The 19998-nt window shown below is 42.9% G+C and overlaps 1 protein-coding gene across 4 annotated transcripts in view; it reads right to left on the bottom strand.

Annotated features, from left to right (window-relative positions):
• Window positions 1-19998, bottom strand: part of EPB41L4B (erythrocyte membrane protein band 4.1 like 4B) — a 162101-nt gene that overhangs the window by 60491 nt on the left and 81612 nt on the right. For all 4 annotated transcript variants that reach the window (XM_015854292.2, XM_015854293.2, XM_015854294.2 and 1 more), the window contains 2 exons: window positions 7158-7339; window positions 1664-1779 (listed from right to left, as the gene is read on the bottom strand). In XM_015854292.2, coding sequence (XP_015709778.1) covers window positions 1664-1779; window positions 7158-7339 — 298 coding nt within the window. The remainder of the gene's footprint in view (window positions 1-1663; window positions 1780-7157; window positions 7340-19998) is intronic.

Raw genomic sequence — 19998 nt, 5'->3', positions numbered from 1 at the left:
CTGGCTGCATTTGCTGTGCAGCTGCATTTATTGGGAGCATTGACTTGCTGTGCTACTGAGTTTTGTTCATTAGTACTTAAATAAATAATCCACCTGACTGTGGACAAGATTCTAGAGCTGTCAGGAAAACCCCCAAAAAAGCATTAGTTATAGAAGAGCTGAATTCTCCCCTCACAGAGCTTCAGAAACAAAAAATGAGTGAGAGGATCAGAAGTCAGGCTTTTTCCATGCAGAAGTTGCAGGCAAATTGCATGGTATGGTGGAATATAGGACTGAACTGTTTTAAGTTCTCTTTTAATGAAAGTAAAAAGGTCATTAATCCACTCATTTTGAGATCACAGGGGTACCTACCATTCAGATCAGCTGCTTGGCTCTTTTGCACAACACAAGCCAAACTAGTTTAACCACTTCCACATTACGGTCAGCAAGGAGAGAGTCCTCCAGCTGCTTTGCTTTAGCCCTTTGTAGATACCAGACTGAGCTGTCAGTAAGATGAATAATGTAGGACTATCTTTTCAAGCATGCTTTGGGCGTTGCACCTAAGGTTTCTGAGCTGGAGTCTAGACAAGAGTATCAAGAAATACAACTGAACTACAGTGCTCCTCTCATGCGATGTTGGGTATTCACTGGATGAACCCAGGAGATGAAGAATTTTCATTTGGCAAACTAAGCCAGTGACTTCAAAACAATGCCTAATGACGCAGGTCATTGCCTCATGACTCTTCAGACAGCTCTTGATGAGGGAAAACCCAGTACATCAGGAATGACACAACCTAATAAGTGTCCTTGGCATAGAGACCAGAAAAGGATCAATACAGCTTCCTCAACATATTGACTTCAGTTACCTAGAATGTAGAAAAGATAATCCAATATCTGATTTTAGCTTCCTTAACGTTTGTTGAAATAACATTAATAATTAAAGGCTATCTGTGAAACCAAGATAAAATAGAGTTCTCACCTGAACTGACAGAAACATTCCAAAAACATTATTTTTTTAACATCTGTATTATCACTGGTGGGTCAGACCCACCTCATTGCAATCCAGTAGCAATGTTTCATTGACTCCACTGGTCTCAGCTCAGGACTAATCCCAGAGGACTTATTACAAACCAGAGGTGCTCTGTAGCTCTATCCAGACTCTATCCATACTACGGAACAGGGTCAAGTGGATTTTGCCTCACATGGATACCAGAAGCCCCTGATTTGGCAGTCTCTGGTAGAAGTAATGAGACACAGCTGTTTTGCCACCCCTGCAAAAGTCCATTGATCAAACACCCACTAATATCAATTGCCAAGGGAGTTAACACAAATACTTCATGTAGAGAGAAAACCTTCTTCTAGTTGTTGTTTTTTTAATCACTTGAAGTGTTGTTATTTTTTTACAGCTCAAAGCTGCCTAGATGACTAACGCTTCACAACCAAATTAAAACTACATCATGACATTGTTACAGCAGCTTCTGAAACTCTCTAAATGGTGAGGAAGGAAATTCTACATCAAAAAACGAAACCCCCGTCCCACAAGATGGTGAGAGGTGATTAAAAGCAAAACAGTTACAGATGAATGTTGATTGGAACTGAAGGTGAAAAGCAGCAGTTTCTGCATATGAAGTGACAAGGGGCTCTCTGTCATATATATGTAAAAATATGTATGTACACTCTATACCTTGTTCATGCTGACGTGCAGGGCTGGCCATGGTCCAACTACCTTCACACTCTCCGTTTCTATTTTCTTCAGATGAGAGGTTTCATCATAAAGAAGGGGAAGTCCTGAGCTCAATTCTAAAGATGCCCAAGAGAGAAAGAAAGAAAACACAGTCTGAAGGGAGGATACAGAAGAACAGCAGAGCAAGTCACTGAACTTTGTTTGAAAAGATGGAGGTCAGCACATCATCTTCCCTGTAAGACCATCTAATCCTTTCATAAATGTCATAGAATCACAGAATTGTAGGGGTTGTAAGTTTGGAAGGGACCTCTGGAGATCACCTTGTCCAACTCCCTCGTAAAGCAGTTTTCCTACAGCAGGTTGCATAGGTAAGTGACTGGGTGGATCTTGAATATCTCCAGAGAAGACTCTACAACATCTCTGGTAGTTTGCTTCAGTGCCTGCTGAGTCATTAAGCCTGTTGGGTCATTTTTCCTTTTCCTCTTTAACAAACAATCCCTTCCCCTCCCCCCACCTCCCCAGCTCATTCTCTCCCACCCCTACACTTTGGCAGGGCTTTTGCCAGCTTAAGGGCTAGGTTCTTCTTCCAGCCACCCCCTTACATTCAACAGAGTTGACACTATGATGTCAACCCCCACTGGCACCAGAGAACTTATTTATGCGGCCAAGGCTCCTCTCTCAGAGCATGCGATATGTAGAGAGATCAGAGTATAGCTTTTGGCTCCTCTCAGATATCTTTATTTATATGTCAGTCTCTTTAAGACTGTTGTCAGGAATTTGCTGTGCTTTGTCAACAGAGATTTTGAGCAAAGACAAAAGACAAGATTTTGAACACTGACAGAGAAAGACAAAGCAAAATATTTTTGAGACACTCCTGAAAGGACTCCATCAACATCTTAGGGATGGTGTGGGATACACATATCTGCAAGTATTCTGAGAACAATGAGAGCTTCATTACACGATGATTTAATGAATCCTCGCCTCTTTCTGTATTTCTTTTTGCCATAGATTCTAGGTAATAATAGCTGGGAACAATTCAGTAGTCTCTGGATTCCAATTCAAAGCCCAGTGAAATCAATAAAAAACTTTGCACTGCCTGCAGTTCCGTTTGGATCAGTTTCTTAAGCTGTCCTAAGAATATTAAATATTGCTCACTCAAGATCTAATTCTACAGCTATTTAAATATACATTAAGGGCTTTGCTAATGCCAGTTTAGAGGGATATAAGCAAAATGCTGTCTTGGTACTGGTGAAACATAGTCAGTGGTAACAGTGGCCTAGAAGGGATTACGACATCAGCACTGACCTCCTATTGGTAGTCTCTCATCCAAAGCTGATGATGCCAGAGTTCAGGATTTCTGACATTGTGGTTGCTTCCACTGATCTGAAACTGTGAATCTGCCTGACTACAACTGAAAGAATCACCCCAGCCATCAGATAAGACTAAGTGATAATTCTTTTTAAAGATACATGGACATTCTATCGCCTGTCAAGATGGAACGCAGAGGGGAAAAGTGCATTATTTGAAATATTTACTTTCGCTGTGATTTAAAACTGACTTCTTAGATGGTTTTTCTTTTCTTTTTCTTAGCCTTTTGACTCAGCCTTGCAGTTATATATTATATATATATATATCAATAAAAGGCAAAAAATTGTCATACATCTACTGAGTCAGCATTTGGTCTTGGCAAACCAGGCTTTCATTTCAAGAAAGGATCTGGCAGGACTGTCTTTTCACACAAAGCAACGTCCCAGCCTGGAATTCAGCTTGTATTACACCATTCCTTGCACAAGGACTTTTGCATCAAGCAGGTGAGGAATAAAGGATGTCTTCATTTTTTTTTTAGGTGATAACTTGCAAGCTCAGCCTGAGAGGCAAGCTGAGCCCCTTCTTCCCATTTGTCATTTTCTGCCATAAAAATTCCAGGGGCTAACACAATGAGCTTGTTGGCAGCTGTTTTCTGTGACAGCCCCAGCTGCTGTGGGTGGGTTTGCTCACGTGCACGTGGTAATCCATGTACAATACTGCCGTCCCAGTTAGGCTCAGTGAGCAGTGTTGCCACGGCAAGGCTGGCTGCTGCTGAGCACAGTGGTCTCTGGTAACAGTGACTGAGAGAATAGATGGGGAAAGATCTGCTGCATGAGAAGATAGAATCTGTGTGTTCTGGCTTTAAGGTGAAGGGCAGCACTGCAAATACCATAATTAGGCAGAATGCAGGAAAACATCTTCTGCTGAACTGCCTTCACAAACACACGCCAGATTTATTTCAGCCAATTTTACTTCTTCCAGTAATCAAAGCAGACAAACAACTTGGAATGTGAAAAATCAGGCAGATCTAGCCTGGGTTTGTTTTCTGTAACAAAGTCCCAGGCTGTGTACTCACCGTGAAACATGCAGCAGCATTTTAAGGAACCTTGGCTAGGCACAGTGGCATTTGCACCACTCCTTTCTATGCCCTGTGAGCAGGCACTGAAATGTTGTAATTTATCGCAGCACATCTATAAGGACAAAATCCAGGCACCTTTTCCCCTCTCTCTATCACATGCTATGTACTGATGGGTGGGTCACTTCAAGTTCTAGTTTGCATATGATTAAAATCACCTCTAAACTCAGAGATGGGTCTGTCCTGTAGGAACTGGAACAACTAACAAAATGGAAAACCATCAAGTAGCCAAGCTGACATGCATAGCCTCGCCACTGTCAACCTCACAGGGAGGTTTCCATTTGGCTAGCATATTCCTCAAGTGGATCTTCTGGCCTTCTGAGCATATCCACTTGAGGTATTTTGATCACAAGCACCCTCTTCCCAAGAGTGTCCTTAGGCAGTGACCACACACTTCCTAGAAACACCTTCCCATTGAGGAACCTTTCACATGGCCTTCAGCCAGACACAAGCTCCCATGTCCTGGTCCTTATCTGGATCCCTTAAAGCATCGTCTCTCTCAGCTTGGGTGTTTCTGGTCCCACAGTGCCATACATGCAGTCCCAGAGAGGTGGCTGACAGTCAAGGTGCTGGAGGTTCACCTCCAAACGGATCTGCCACCCCAATGCACATAGGCATAGCTTTGATCCAGGGTTTCATCCCATCTACACCATTACCACTCCAACAGTGCAAGCAGTAGCCTGAGCACACCTGCTACCTTTTGGGGGGAATCAGCTTTGTGTGACAGGCTGAATGTACGGACACAGGGCTCTGGGGGACTGTGACATAGTCTGCTTTGAGGTGGCTGGCTGGCAGTCAGGACAGCCAACTTAGAAACTGGCACCACAGTCCCTCTGCAGATGGCACTCATGTTCCTTTGTGCTTCCTCAGGGAGACCAAAATTTGGGCTGCTTTGGGAGTACGGCAGCTGTTGGGCAGACCACGCAGGGCCTCTGTGCCAGAGTAGCATCCTGGGTGCAGGAAACATGATCACAATTATTACCCTTCCTAATAGAGCAGGGCTGTAGGAATTGGAGTCTGGCCCTGCTGTAGCACTGCTGAGGCACAGGGTGATGGTCTGGGGGAGCTGTGGGAGCCTGGACTGTAGGGAAACCCTGGGGACAGAGGCCTACAGTGTCCTCAGGGCCCAGGCCCTCAGCAGCACTGCTGCTGGCACTGGCTGCATTTCCACTGGCATGCTTCACTTCTAATTTAGGAAACAAAAAATAGAGGCTGGCACAGAGCCACAGGAAGGCGTCTGGCTCCTGCAGCACCAGGCTGACAGGCTGCATTGCAGCCTTCAGCCCCACTTCATCAAGCAGGCAGCACCCCTTTCCCAGGGGAAAGTCCCACCCCAGCAATGCCACAGCAGCATTTTGCTTTCTGCAGATCCTCTAATGTGAAGCATTTAGTGCCTAAGCATAGAGGAGTACAGAAGAGCTACTGCAGATTGCTGCTAAGGGAGTGGATTCTTCTAAAGCTCCAGCACGCAATTCATATTGCTGCTTAGGACTTGTTCTTCAAACACTTGCAATGCCTTCCTTTTGTTTCTCATGCTTAAAATTGTCACCTCCCTCTCCTTGGTAATGAAAACTAAAGAAAGGGTTTCCAGGTTTCTGACACAAAGTTCGAATAAAACTTCTGCATTGACAGCTCCCTGTACATAGCTGCTAAGGGAGGAAAGCCAGGAGCCAAGAGCACCCAGCACTGTCCATGCTAACATCCTGGCTACAGGCTGAAAGTTTCCCTAGCAGACACCTCTCAGAATGATGCACAAAGCCAAAACATGGGCAAAAGAAAAACTCATAACACCTCTGAAATAAGGAAAGGTCACACCTTGTTTTGTTCATCTTCTGAAATCCTTATTCAGTTCCAGCATCTCACGCACTGCAGGGTGCTGAGACTATAAATTTGGAGCACAAGAAACAGGATTGCTCAATGGCAGGGATGTTTTTCTTCCAGTTTTTGTGCAAACCTACAAACATCTGGCCAAGCTATGCACCTTTTACAAGCCTGTACACGTACAGCAGCCGAGATGTATGTATGAACTCCCCAAGGCTATATCAGAAAGAAGCAACTTTCTCTCCTCTTTGCTTTCTACATGCCCAGAATTTCTCCACAGAGCAAGTGTGCGTACTCCAGTGGTGGCAGCTGGAGCTGAGGGGGAATCATCCACATTACTGCCAGCCAAGTGATGCCAACCACTGGGACCAAAGCCAGTACAGCAAAGCGAGCCCTTCTTATGCACCACAGAGAAAGACATCACTTGTCTTAAGGAGGAAGAGCACCAGTGATGCAGAAGACAATAAACGCCTAGGCATGAAAAGAGTGCTTCTGATAGACATCTCTCTCTGTCTTTTTGCCAGTGGTTTACATAGTTCTTTTTTACATAGGTTCTCAGGTATTTCTGAGCTTTTGTTCTTTCTCCCTGGCATTTGGGTGAGCCTGTGAATGGGAATGCATCTTTGCCACTGTTATTAAAATCTATGGCATTTGCAGAAGTTTTCTTGAAGAGCCAAGAGAGCCTATTGCACTGGACTGGACTCAGCCTCAGTGCAATATTTTTTCAGCTACTCCTCCACGGCTGTCGACCCCACTACCAAAACAGAGAGCACAACGGTGTTTTCCCAGTGCTCCAAAATTTCTGCTGCTTGTGCCCAGGCATGAAAGCAAGAACCAGATCCAAACAACAAGGGCTGAAGGCCAGCTGGGCAGATCAGCAAAAGAATGGCAGATGAGGATAGGTTCGTTATATTATGGAGATAAACAGTAACAATGAAAAAATAGCCTGTGCCAAGTAGCTAGAGACTCAGTATCTGTGACTAATTGGATATTTGTTCAGCTGCAGAACACCAATCTAGCACCAAATCCCACAGTCCCATAGCAAAGCCAAGAAACTGTACATCTTGTCTCGTTTGCACATAGTACCAAGCTAGAAAATAATAACAGGAAGTATATTCTTCACGGAGGAAAAATGACACATGTGATGTTATTCTTTCCTTCGCCTCCTTGCCAGAGACAAAGCTGTAATCAGCACAGCTACTGACATGACACTGACAGCAGTAGACTTACTGTTTGGGTTGGGAACTCCAGAAACAATGTCTTTGCTGTCGGGAGCAAGGGCGCCGTAGTTGGCGTGGTGGTGGTGATGGCGGTGGTGGTGGTGGTGCCTCGCAGGCATCTTTGCAGTGTACGGTGCTCCGCCGTTCTCCTCAATGTTGAACTGGTGCAGGTCGCTGTTGTTCAAAGGATAGCTACAAAATAAATTTGGCTCTAGTTAGAGTGGGAAACAGAAGGATACATTGTGCTCTTGGAGAGAAGAGAGTGCAAATTTCATCTGGGGAAAAAAAATGTTCTTTTTTTTGGCAAATGAATTTTTTAATGACTTCTATACTTTTCTGTTAACAGGAGTGTCACAGGGTGAGGAAAAAGGACTCCTCTGCTCGTTGGACATGACTTCAGTGTCAGAATTCTTTTTGATTTTGCACACTACACAGGCTCTGCTGGAGTCTTACACCGAGTTAAATTCCAACTGAACTATGGAAGATGACTCACAAAAACATCAAAATTTGTTCTGCAGGAATTTGCAATTTCACCTCCAATAGGAAAAAGGTCAGGCAACAAACAATAACTCCTTTAAAGTTACTATCAGAAGAGGAAAGCAAAGAACAGTCTTTTAATGGACTTTATATCCCTGTGACTGTTTAGGGCTACAGAATAATGGTGAAAAGGTTCCATGCAAAATACAGGACTTAGGAAAAATGGAGAAAGACCCCATTGGAAAGAAAAGGTTTTACAGGTAACAGCACACAGGATAGCACACAGACACTGCAAATGAATTGGATGTACTCTCCTCAATGGGCTGTTTAAAATATTTATAATGTTTTAACTAATTCTGCAGTATTGCATTAGACAACAGTTGCAGTAAATCAACTCATTCCCCTGCGCACCCCCCCACCCCCCAAAAAAAAAAGCAGAAGAAGCCCCTGTCTATTTGGAAAATGCTAACAAAATTCTCTCTCCACCCACACGAGTATTCAGTTTGCTTCTGTTACCAACAGTAGCTGAAAACCTGACAACATGGCATGAAGACAAACAGAATAATTAAAGGAGCAAAGAATGAATGATACCTAGCTACTCGCTACATATGTTCTCTGCAGACTACTTACTGATTCAAAGCAAAATTAACAAGTCATCTGGACACACACACATCTGCATCATTTCCAAGGATATGCTGAAGCGTGCAACTCAGTGCATCAATTAGTAACGACTGCTTTCTTAGCAACAACTGACAGCATGAGGTTTCTGACTGGGTAGCAATTGAATAATGCTTTCATGCAGGTTACTTTTTTGCAAGCAGGAGGCGGAGAGTGGAAGGCTTTGTGTATTCGCCTTGGCAGGTTCCCAGCTTGTAGCAAGGACTGCCAATAAAGGCACTTCTGATGCTCCATTTGCCTCAAGGGAACAACACAAATAGGGGTCACAAACACAGGGAAAAGCTTTGGTGAGCTCAGATAATCCAGGACAGTCTTTTGAAACTGTACTATATCTTCACTGTTATAACCAAATTAAGCAAGCGCCTACTGGGGAAAAATGGTACAGGCTAATGAGATTGAATGCTAATAGTAACAGCTCCCCTTCAAGCTCTTTGGATCGAAGTGACACTTTTTTTTTGACAGAGAGAAGAGCTGGTTTTGTTCACAGAATGAAAATACTAACAGTTTGGGGCTGGAGTCTCAGCACATTTTGCTTATTCTAGTCTACGACTCAACATTTTTCAGGACACAAAACCCCATGCATTCAGGGGTTGCTTTCATTTCACTGGCTGACAGGTTTGTGTAGCAGATTATTTACCAGTCTTTTCAAAACAAATAAGATCACGCTGAATCTTTACATTGACTCCTCATATTGCTTTGGGCATGAAGTAGCTCCCATGCTGAAATGGGAATGACATGGGCAACTGAACCAAACAGCTCTGGCACGATTATGAATTTGCACCAAGTTCCCTAGATATATCTCTTGACTCTCCAGAAGGAGAGCTCTCGCCATGTAAAATGCAGGGTGACCTTTGCTTCAAAGAAGTAAAGAGCCCAACAAAGCTGCTGTTCAGGTGTGCACTGAAAACCAAACCCGCGCAGCTCAGTATGATGGGCAACCCCCTACTGAAAAAGCTGGCCCAGTTAAGAGGATGCAGTCATCTGCTCTCTTCTGGGGCTGGCAGCAACTGGCAGATATGGGCACAAGCTTACCCTGGCACTAAATTATCTCTTGCATTTCTGATGGATGTGGGTTTGGGCGAGGAAGACTTCACATCCACGCCCTCCTTCCCACCTAAGAGTTCTGTACAAACACACTCTAGGTTGGTGAGCCATCAAGAACAGTGCTTGCAGCAGCCTCAGATCCAGTGTGCTTGAGAAGCTTGGCAGTACCCCCAAAAAATATATTGAGTAGTCCAAATCCCTATTCTGTGTACTCTATACTGTTGAATTTAGGAGCACATTAGGCATTGTAGTGTAGTTGCTGCAAGACGGTATCTAACTGGCATCATCGTGGCATCATTTAGCAGTGATGTCACACCTATTATCACTAATTTCAGTGTTCTCCCACTATCTTACATCTAATATCCTGACACTTTTCCCACAAGGCATCTTTCTGCCATTAACATTCCTTTTTATTGTTTGTTTCTATCTGACTTACCTGAATATGTAATATGCTCACACATCGTTCTCCATCCACTGATACAAGAAAATCAGTAATTTCTGTGAGTCAGCTTTCAGACCATATCATACGCTCTCCAGGTTTTCATACTTGCTCCTCAGACATCAAGTTATGCTCTCAAACTACGTGCAAATGTGGGCAGATACTGGTTACCATCCTTTCTCCTGTAATTGTCTTTTGGTCCTCCTGGTACATACCGATGTTTCACATCTGCTTTTCCTTTTGATAGGCAATAGGCTGTTGTGCAGGTTTCCTGCTTTATTTACCTGTTGAGTTTTCTGATCAAACTCCAGCTGCTCCCCACATAACCAACTCTTGCCTTTCAAAGAAAAAGGCAGTGCTCTACAGACAGTTCTCTAAAGTAAGAAAACGTTTCTTCCCTCTCCATCCTGCACGTGGGCAAAGCACTTCTGCAGCCCCAGGCTAAACCTTTAAAAGGGTCAAAATTCACAGACACCTGGTAATGCTGTTAGCCTCAAACTTCCACACTTACTTTCTTCTGACCAAGAAGAAACAGGGCAATTGGTATATACCTTCTCATTAGTTTTTCCATTGTTTGGATTTTATTTTCGTTACTAGCCCCCTATCCCGATTTTACAGTTCTCACTCTTTGCTTTAGAAGTTATTTTCAGATGTGCTCCAGCTATCTGCTGCATTACCGAACCATGCCTCTATTGTACAACTCACACAGACAACCATGTAAGGGGATCAGGTAAAAATGGGGAGTAGAAAGGTACTGAGAAAGAATTCAGAAGACTGAATTCTTCACCTCTCCTCTCACGAAAGGACCCTCCAGGCCTACATTACCCCAGCTGACTGCCTGAGCTGAACCTTACAAACCTTCCCTAGCAGACTTCATGACCTCTCTGTACAGTCGATTTCAGTGTCAGCCCATGCCTTCACTTACTTTTTCCATTTAACCTAAGTTACCTTTACTGCAGTTTAAGCCTGTTATTTCTCCTCCCATCCATCAGTGAGCAAGTTATTTCTTGCTACAGAAGCCCATGTTTGTGGAAACAATTTCCACATCTTCCTCCAGAGTTTGAAGCACTCTGAACTCTCAGTGGCCCCTCAGTCATCACATTTTCTACAGCTCTAATCGTTCTTGCACCCTGTTCTGCAAACTCACCCCCTGCTCTGCCTCTGAGATGTTGTGCATTCCTGCTGAGGCCTTAAAGAGGCATTACATGCTTCCCATGTCCCATGGGACCAGTTCCTGTGTATATACTATAACACGACATTTGCTTTCTCCTATAGCATGCCGCTCTTGACTCACATTCAACTTCTCATCCTCAGGAGCATCACCCTTTCCTAAAGCAGCCAGGCATCCCTACCTCCCGAGCTGTGAAGCAGGTTACTCAGAACTAGGAGCATTCGTTCCTCTTGATCTGCATCTTAAACTTTCTGTTGGAAAGGACCCTTGATGGCCACCTAATCCAACTCCCTGCAATGAACAGGGACACCTACAGCAGATCAGGGCACTCAGAGCCCATCCAGCCTGACCTTGAGAGTCTCCATGCTCCAGTAGTAGTGCTCTCTCCCACAGGCTGGTGGGGCCAGAGAAGAAAGCAACCTCAAACTTTTGTGCCCTTCAGACGCCTATGTGTTTACTTTAGACTTGCCCTGCAGGAGCTGAACCCTGGTTTAAAAAATCCAAGGCTTCTGGATATGGTTGTGCCTACTCAACTCTGTCCCTTGCTTTGAAAACTTCTGCACAAAACCACTGCAGTTTTCTAGCATTTCAAGATCCTCAACATCTGCACAACCCCTCTGCATCCTGACCTATCACAGCAGCTTGGAGTGAGCCTGGTGGTGATTTCTGTAGGTTGGGCAGCACTAAAATACACACTGCAGGTTTCAAACAGAATGCGTTGGGACGCTGCCCTATGCATTTCCCCCCTAAAAGGAGACATTTTGCCCATCACCATAGCACAACCATACCTTCAACATCCAGACAGGCTTTAGATGCACTCCCAAATGGCAGTTGGGGGGATTATTATTGCACACCTTAGCATGTATGCGTGAAGCAGAGACTCTCAGAAGCGTAACGAAAGCAGTGATTGCACATTAAGCTTCAGCATGGCAGCTAGGGAATGAGATTTCACAGCTGTGTCAAGCCAAGCACTCATGTTTTAGGTTAGTCTCTGCATTTGGAGGAGAAAAAAGAAAGGAAGACTTTGGGCTTATTCCCTGCCCATGTTTCAAAAGAAGTTCAAAACAAAACAAGTTGCTTTTTAGTAAAACTTGCTTTCAGCTTATTCAGACTCTCATTCACCCCTTGTGTCACAGTAGCACGTAAAGTGGCACAGAGGGTATAGAAATAAAATAGCATACTGGAAATTTCTCTGTAGGCAGCAATGAAATGTGGGAATCAGAATGTGGTGCCCTGTGCAAGTATCATTTAATGGCTAGAACCAGCGTGCTGAAGCAAAAGGCTTTGAGAGGTTTCAGTGTTACACATGAAGGGAAGTCAGACCATGAAGAAAGGACTGCTTATGAAAGAAAAGGAGTGCAGTTTCATTTTTGCAGGCAAGGACCGAGACATATAACAGCAACAAGTGTTCCTAAGTAAAGAAGGAAGGCCAGGTTGGATGGGGACCTGGGCATCTTGGTCTAGTAGGTGGCAACTCTGTTCATAGCAGGGGCTAGAAAATGGATGATCTTTAAGATCCTTCCAACCCAAGCCACACTATGATTCTATAATCCCTACAAGCATACCTATGTGATTTTTTTCCCCTGCACCACAAAACCAAGGCCTCTTGGTTTCCTAAAATGTACCTAAAGCTGACATCACTGTTATACTTCAGTGCTGTGCCCTGACACCAGCAGATGACAGGAGAACTGGGGAGATGCATTGCACAGTCCTTATCCACTTGTAGGGACAACTCAGAAAGCCATGTATTTCTTCCACCCTAGAAGCAGAGTGGGCAGCCAGCAGCTTTCTCCCAGCCAAACCAGCCAGCCAGAAAGGAAAGGAGGAGGAAACGGCCACAGGGAAGCAGATGTTCAGAAACAACACTGAGAGCAGAGAGAGTTTCTCCTGTAGGAGAGACACCAGTTTCTTGTGTTAGGAGAAGCTGAGCTAAGCTTTAAAGCAGTAGGATCCAGCTTCCAATTAATGTGCAGAGCCTGCGGCAATGCATGTTCTAATACAACACCAAGGAACAAATCTCAGCTCGGCACAGCCATTATCCTCACAGACTTCACCTTATCTGTATAAAGATCATTAAAAAAAATACTGCCTTGCAAAACTGTCATGCAAGCTATCCCCACTGGGGAACTGAACTCACATTTCTTCATTTACAAATGGTTTTAATTAATGATAATGATAGCTAATGATATGTAATCACCTGTCAAAAAACAAATAAATAAAAAAAACATCACTGTCACGGCTGTCCTTGCAGATGAGGGAAACTCCAAAAAGAAGACACAGAGTTTTCTAAGACAGATGAAAACCCACCCTGAGCCAGTGCTTGCCCTCCCATCTCAGCCCGCACTTGGGAAACCAGCTGGTAACCCAGGGTGCTCTGGGAGCAAAGGCAAGGAGCAGCTCTGGCTGCTAAGACAGTCTGTAGCTGATCTCAGGTTGCTGACCCACTTCCCGCTGTTTAACCCATGAAGTAACTCAGGTCTTCCAAGGTAGGCACACTCCTGCCTTTCTCATTTTGCCTTCTGCAGGGAGAGTAACATGAGAAATGGCCAAAGCTCACAGAACATTGAAGGAATTTGGGACCTTTTGGTGAGAAGCATCTTGCAATGTCTAGGAAATGCTATCAGTAGCTCTACACAAGACCCAAAACACCTGAAAATCTGGAAATTTGAGTAAGAATAACTGAAAGTAGAAAAGGGAAGAAAATTGGGCATTTTGTGTGTATCAGGAAGCAGCAGCATGAGAAGATGGAGAGGAAAGGGAGGAAAGGAACAGCAACCTGTAAGCTACCTACTGCTCACTATGCTTGGCCCCAATCACCACAGCAAGGCTTTAGAATCTGCTGTTTCTGTTCCTGCAAAGATGGAAGGCTTTCAAAAAAACTCTTTTAAAATAAATTAACCAAACTCTATTAGTGTAATGCTTCCTAAGCAATCTGATTCCATATGTCTCCAATGCCCCACAAAGAAAAATAGGGTCACTTGAATGCGCCATAACATCAAAGTCTAGCAAGAATGTACCTGACATCACTGCCACATGAAAAAGCTCAGGTTATAGACTTTTGCCATTCTTTTATATATGTTATCAGTATAGCCAGTAAACAGGTATAGTTTACTGCAAGTAAAAACTTTCTTCAAGAGGTAAAAGTAACACAAAACCAATCACTCAGCACGTACAGCAAGGTAATTCTCAGTCTTGTGAGATGTCCTATCTATATTTTCATGCAACACTCAAGCAACTCATCAGAATTCCAGCAAGAAACTTTTCATTTCATCTTAAAAGCAGATTTCAGACTATTCTTTAAAGTCAGAAATTGAAAATAAGACAGAAATATATTAAATACAACAGTAGAATATGAAAATGACTGACAACAGAGCCCTTCTAGGCTCAGAAGCAGCAACTTTTTCTATTTCTACTTCCCCAAAGTTCTAAAAACTATAGAATCATTAAGGCTGGAAAACACCAAGACGATCATCCAGCCCAACCACCAACCCGTCCCCACCATGCGCACGAACCGTCCCTCAGTGCCACATCCACACACTTCTTGAACACCACCAGTGATGATGACTCCATCCCCTCCCTGGGCAGCCTGTGCCATTGCCTCACCGCTCGTTATGAGAAGAAATTGTTCCTAATATCCAACCTGAACCACCTCTGGCACAGTGGATTTAGTGGGGAAAATAACATACATATAAATAAGTATCTCATTACCTGGATTACAAATTGCAGTAGATCAGAATTTCCTACTACTAATTAGCTGTAGCTGCTTCTTCCATTTTCTTCAGGAGGCAGGAAGGATGTTTTGTCTTATTTAAAAATACACTTTAAATATATATATGTATATAATCCTTTAACATATGACACTGTTAAGCCAGGAATCACAGGTTTTCCATATTTTTTTTCCCTACTTGAAATGCTTGTTCATGCTTTAATTCAGTTTTTGACACTGAGGCACAGGTTTTGCTGTTTAACACTTTAAAGTTGAAGGTAAGATGACTGCTACTAAAAAAAACCAAACAAAAAATAATGAAGGAGGAGGAAAAACAGAAGCACGTTACAAGCTTAGAAGACTGGAAGCAGCATAAGAAAATAAAATTGGAAATGTGATTGTGATAGCAAGAGAAAACAGATCTGTTGGGGCATTTCCACTGGTTCTCCAACTGCTCAGCTCTTGTCTTGTTTTTAAGTTGAAAGGTTACTCAGTTTTCAGAAGGTTTGATGACTGTGGCAGCCATAATGAATGCTTCTTGTCAAAGAGACGAAATTAACATGCAACAAGTCACGAAGATAAGATGCTACCAAAGCAAAAGGAATCCCACAGTCAAGAGAAAGCCATTGATCTGGAAGCTCAAAGCCAAGAAGTAACAGTTGGGGTAAGATATTAGGCTGGTGGAACTTCCTACCTCCTATCTTCTTTATTACCAAATCCACTAGGACTCTACATAAAAAAGTCACACAAACAAAAGCCATAATCTTTAGTAAAGTTGGATTTTAAAAAGCTGCATTAAAAATTATAAAAAAAAACCCTCTTTTTCTCCAGTTCAAAACTGAAGGTTACAATCTGCTGAAATTAAAAGCAGTATGAACACAATCACAGAAGACATGTTTTCTGTATTCACCTACTAACACAAGTGGTAGTCAGTGCACAAGGAGGCCTGGTTTGAGAACTTTACAACTAAATTCAGATTAACACTCATGAAACCAATTGTTTACAAATAAGCTGTCTTGCTGTAAAGGACAGTCATGAAGCAGTCCTAGGTAAGTAGTTGAGATTAGAATGTTACCTGCAGAAGCTTTATTACTGGAAGTGACTCACTGAATAGAGGAACTCCAGCTGAATCCAGCTTTTATCTGTTTTTGAAACTCAGTGGCAATAAGACAAACAGAACACAGTCAGAAAGGAGGCCTATTTGGCCAGTCCTTTCCTGGTACAAGAACACATGAAAAATGAAGAGAACAATGGAGGCTGAACATATCCTCATTAGCACACGGTGCTTTGCAATGACAGGAGACAAACAGGTAGATAGGCGTGTTCCACAACTACCATTTACATTATGCTTTCACTTATCTACTTTAACTGGCATTGTTTTGGTCCAAAAGCTGAATATTCGTGCCTGTTTGGTGCCTGTTGAATAAAGGACTGATTTTTCTGCAGGCCCTTCAGCACTTATGAACATCAGATGTAACACGGTGCTTTCACAGGCTTTTGCAAATTGACCATAAAGTAGGAAAAAGCATTCATTTCTTAAAGGTTCAAAATCTCCGTCCTCAATGTTGCAGCACAAGTGCAGCTGAGATGCAGACTTAACTGGTAGAACGCTGTTTCAAGATGGCTCTCAGAGAAGATCCTTGGCCTGCTCAGTTTTAACACAAGCAGCCAGAATCCTGGTGGATCTGTCCCATTTCAAAGAGTCTGAGAATAATTTCAAGAAGTACAATCCCTCTTTATGTTCACTAATGCTCGTTGGTCTGCAGCTCTGTTTTGAAGTCTTAGCAATGTCCCGTGCAGCTCTGATTTGAAGTCTTAGCAATGCCTGGCTAGGCCTGCAAGGACAGCACTCCCACAAGACTGTTTTTCTCAGTTCTGTTTTGCCAGAGAAAGGCAGAAGTGCTTATCAGCAGTCTTTACAAAGATACGATGTGTCAGGTTCAGTGGATATATCTTCAGTCCTTCCAGCTAGGTAGTTGTAGCCCACCTGCTGGGTACACCAACCGGCGACTGGTGGAAAATCTGAGCAGTCTTCTGTATTCTTTCAGATCTCCATCTTGTCAGCTTTGACAAATCAGAAGCAAGTGGGCTTCAATTTTTGCCTGTCCTAGAAGTACCTTGACTCCATGTCAGCAGTGGAAGCTCCACTTTCAAAATTACTTGCAGGCTTTAAGTTTCTCTCAGGTAGAAGAGAGATTTTCTGCCACGCTCATCCAGAATAAAGGAAAAAAAGGCATTTTACATCACAGACCCACAATACATACTTTGGTTTTGTCCACAAAAGGAGAAAGAAATCCCTCTTCTGGTTGATTTGCATCTGGGTTCACTGGCAAAACGTTCTAGAAGGATGTGTTGATTCTTGTCCTTAAAAGTGCAAACTTCAGATTGCCAGCTTTGGAAATACATTACTAAGCCCAATTCGTTTGTTCTGTTTGCCTGTGACTCACATCAGCTAAAGAAAAATAGCTGAAAATGAAAATGTAAAGGAAAAGCCCACGCTAAAACAATTTACTGAAAGTGACAACACTTTCAGTATTGTATTTCAGTATCATATTTTAGTAGTCAACATGAATCATTAATTTACACGCTAGGGTCTGGCTGGGGCTGAAGAGTGATGTATTTCAGCCCAAGTGACAGATGTGGAGTTGCCACCTTTTCAACCCCCGCCCATAGCTCCTAAGGCAGAGCATGCAGGTTATGGAGTTGTAACCAGCCAAAAGCAACCTCAGGTTAAAACAGAATATGAGACATACTGGGAAAGGACCAGTTTACAGCTGTAGAAGATGCAGGAGAAACACGCAGGTGTGGACCAGAGGGTACTCAGCTTTGGTGCACCAAGCAACTCTTCAGAATGTGGAAGAACGCAGCCTGATATACACTGAACTTCAGATCAGTCCAATTTCTCCAGTGCCTTGCACTGTACTCAAAGAATTTCCCCTCCTTAGATTACCCAAGGGTAGCATTTATCACCTGTGATCTGATTACAGAAGAGTTTTTAAGTGCACAGTGGACTTGTAAAAAAGAAGATTTTGGACTTGCACAATTAACTGGACTGGGTGGGGAAAGTTTGTACAAACAGTTCAGAGGGTGCTCCTGAGAACATGCTTCATTTGGATTCACAAAGCGATACTTCCTTCAGGCCATGCACAAGGTTTTTTTTGTTCCTTTAAAAGCAACTTCCCAGTACATTTACAATGCATACAAAATTTGTTCATTTATCTGTACCTGCAACGAACACGACATGCTCTTTTTATGTATGTGTGTGGCATTTCCTCCTAAGAAGAGACTAGCTATGATAATTCAGCACAAGGAGAAAACACTCACCTACTAGGGCTATCAAGTTTCTATATTGGGTTTGTGCATCTATAAACTACCACTGGCTTCCTGTAGTAGCATGAATCGAAGATGTACCATTGATTTATATCATCAGAACAGCCCTGGTCTTTTATCTGTTCACTGCAGGGCTACCCACATCCATCCTTGTTCAGGTGGTGCACTAGTCAGATCAAGGCCAGCAAAGACAGAGAGAAACATCATCTCTTCCCAGCCACATCCCCACACATTTGTGGCAAGAAGCCAGCTGTGACCACAAGGAAGGAAAGAGAAATTCATCTGTTCTTACCTATCTGAATGCTTGGTGACATGTTTGGTACAAAATTCTGCAGGCAGCAAGGAGGATGTGGAATGGGAAAGTGTAAGGAGACTGCTGAGTGTGTGAGCTCCTTCTTCAGAGAGGCAATATGACCAGCGCGACATGCACCACGCACAGAGCACAGAAGTCTCACAGGATGTTCTTCATCCATGTGCAGACCTCAGACCTCCTGTGTGAGGCCTTTTAACGCCCAAAGACTGGTTAGGATCTGTGCTGTTTTTTCTTGAGATCCATCAGGAAGATCAGTACACCTCGGCAATAAACCAAACTACAAATAAAAACACATGACGAAGAGGAATGCTGACAACATGCACAGAATTTATGACACAAAACCAACAATGTGTTATGAAGGTAGGTGCGTGGATTGCGAAGCAATCAATGTTCCACCTAACTAACGTTTATTAAAAATAACAAAAAAGAAAACAAACAAACAAACAAACAAAAAACCCCAAACCACCCTAAAACCAGAAAAACCTCCTTCTCCAGGGGGCATTCAGTGCAGGTAAACTAGGCTCTTGTTCCAACCGCTCCAGCAAGAAGTTTCTATTTCTTCCTTTCTCAAATAAAACACTGATGAAAAAGAGGAAGACCAGCCTCAGGAAACTGAAGGCAGCCTCTATGATCTGAGACTTACTCTGGCACTGTCACATTCCAGTGCACAATTACTTTATTGTTTCCCCCCTCTCGCCCCATGGACATTAGCAGCACAGACATTATCTGTAGCAACACAGACACTACAGTGCAGCTTTAGTGATCCCAGGGCAACACAGGTACAGATCAGTATCGCATCTACGAACCCTCCCCATAAAGCTTTCAAAAATAAATAATGCATCATAACCAAAAGAAAAAGATTGAGAATTTTATTTGTACTTAGCACATACAGGAAAGATCAAAACCAATATTAAAAGACAGCATTTGTAAACAAATATACTTTACAAAAAGATATACACTATCAAATTTGCTCTGAAAAAAAAATTCATGGTTATAGCTGTTTATAAATGTATATTTCATCAAAATCAAGTTTAAAAATTACTTCACTTTTAAATATCCCAAATAAAGATTTATTCATTCTGACAACTTCAGAAAGACCATTGACGTAAAGCCAGATTAAACACGTGAGTGAAGATGGCACTATGATTCCCAGTTTAAAAAAAAAAATAAATCGGCAAGTGATCAAAATGCCAGCCAGTCTATTTAAAGAACCAGGTCTGTAAAATATATACGCAACTTTTCAAATGTCTACCTTAAAAAAATAGAGCTATTTTACTGGATCATCCTCCTCTTGTCCTGTGCAACCTACTGTAGGGAATAGGCTTTAGCAGAGGGCTGAACTAGATGGCCTCCAGAGGTCCCTTCCAACCCCTGCAATTCCATGATTCTATGTGATAAGCTGTGGTCTTGAATCCACGCAGTGAAGAGCTATCAGAAGGTAGCTTTATGCAATTGCGCTGTTCATTTTTGTAGTCACATTAAAAACAACAAGACAGCAGCACCCTTTCAGCAAGGATTCATTTTTAACATTCTTGCACGTATAGCAGCAGGTATGGTTTTGGGGATGCTATTTATATAATCACTTAGTCAAAAAAGTAAAACGCATACTCTATAAACTTTATTATAGTGTTCTTTCCCAGTGTTCTTTGTTTCCAAAGTTAGGCAAGCACCTCTAATTCTGCTGCAGAATACA

Source organism: Coturnix japonica, chromosome 2, assembly GCF_001577835.2.
Source record: "Coturnix japonica isolate 7356 chromosome 2, Coturnix japonica 2.1, whole genome shotgun sequence".
Classification (NCBI taxonomy): domain Eukaryota; kingdom Metazoa; phylum Chordata; class Aves; order Galliformes; family Phasianidae; genus Coturnix; species Coturnix japonica.
This window is presented reverse-complemented; position numbering and strand designations above follow the sequence as displayed.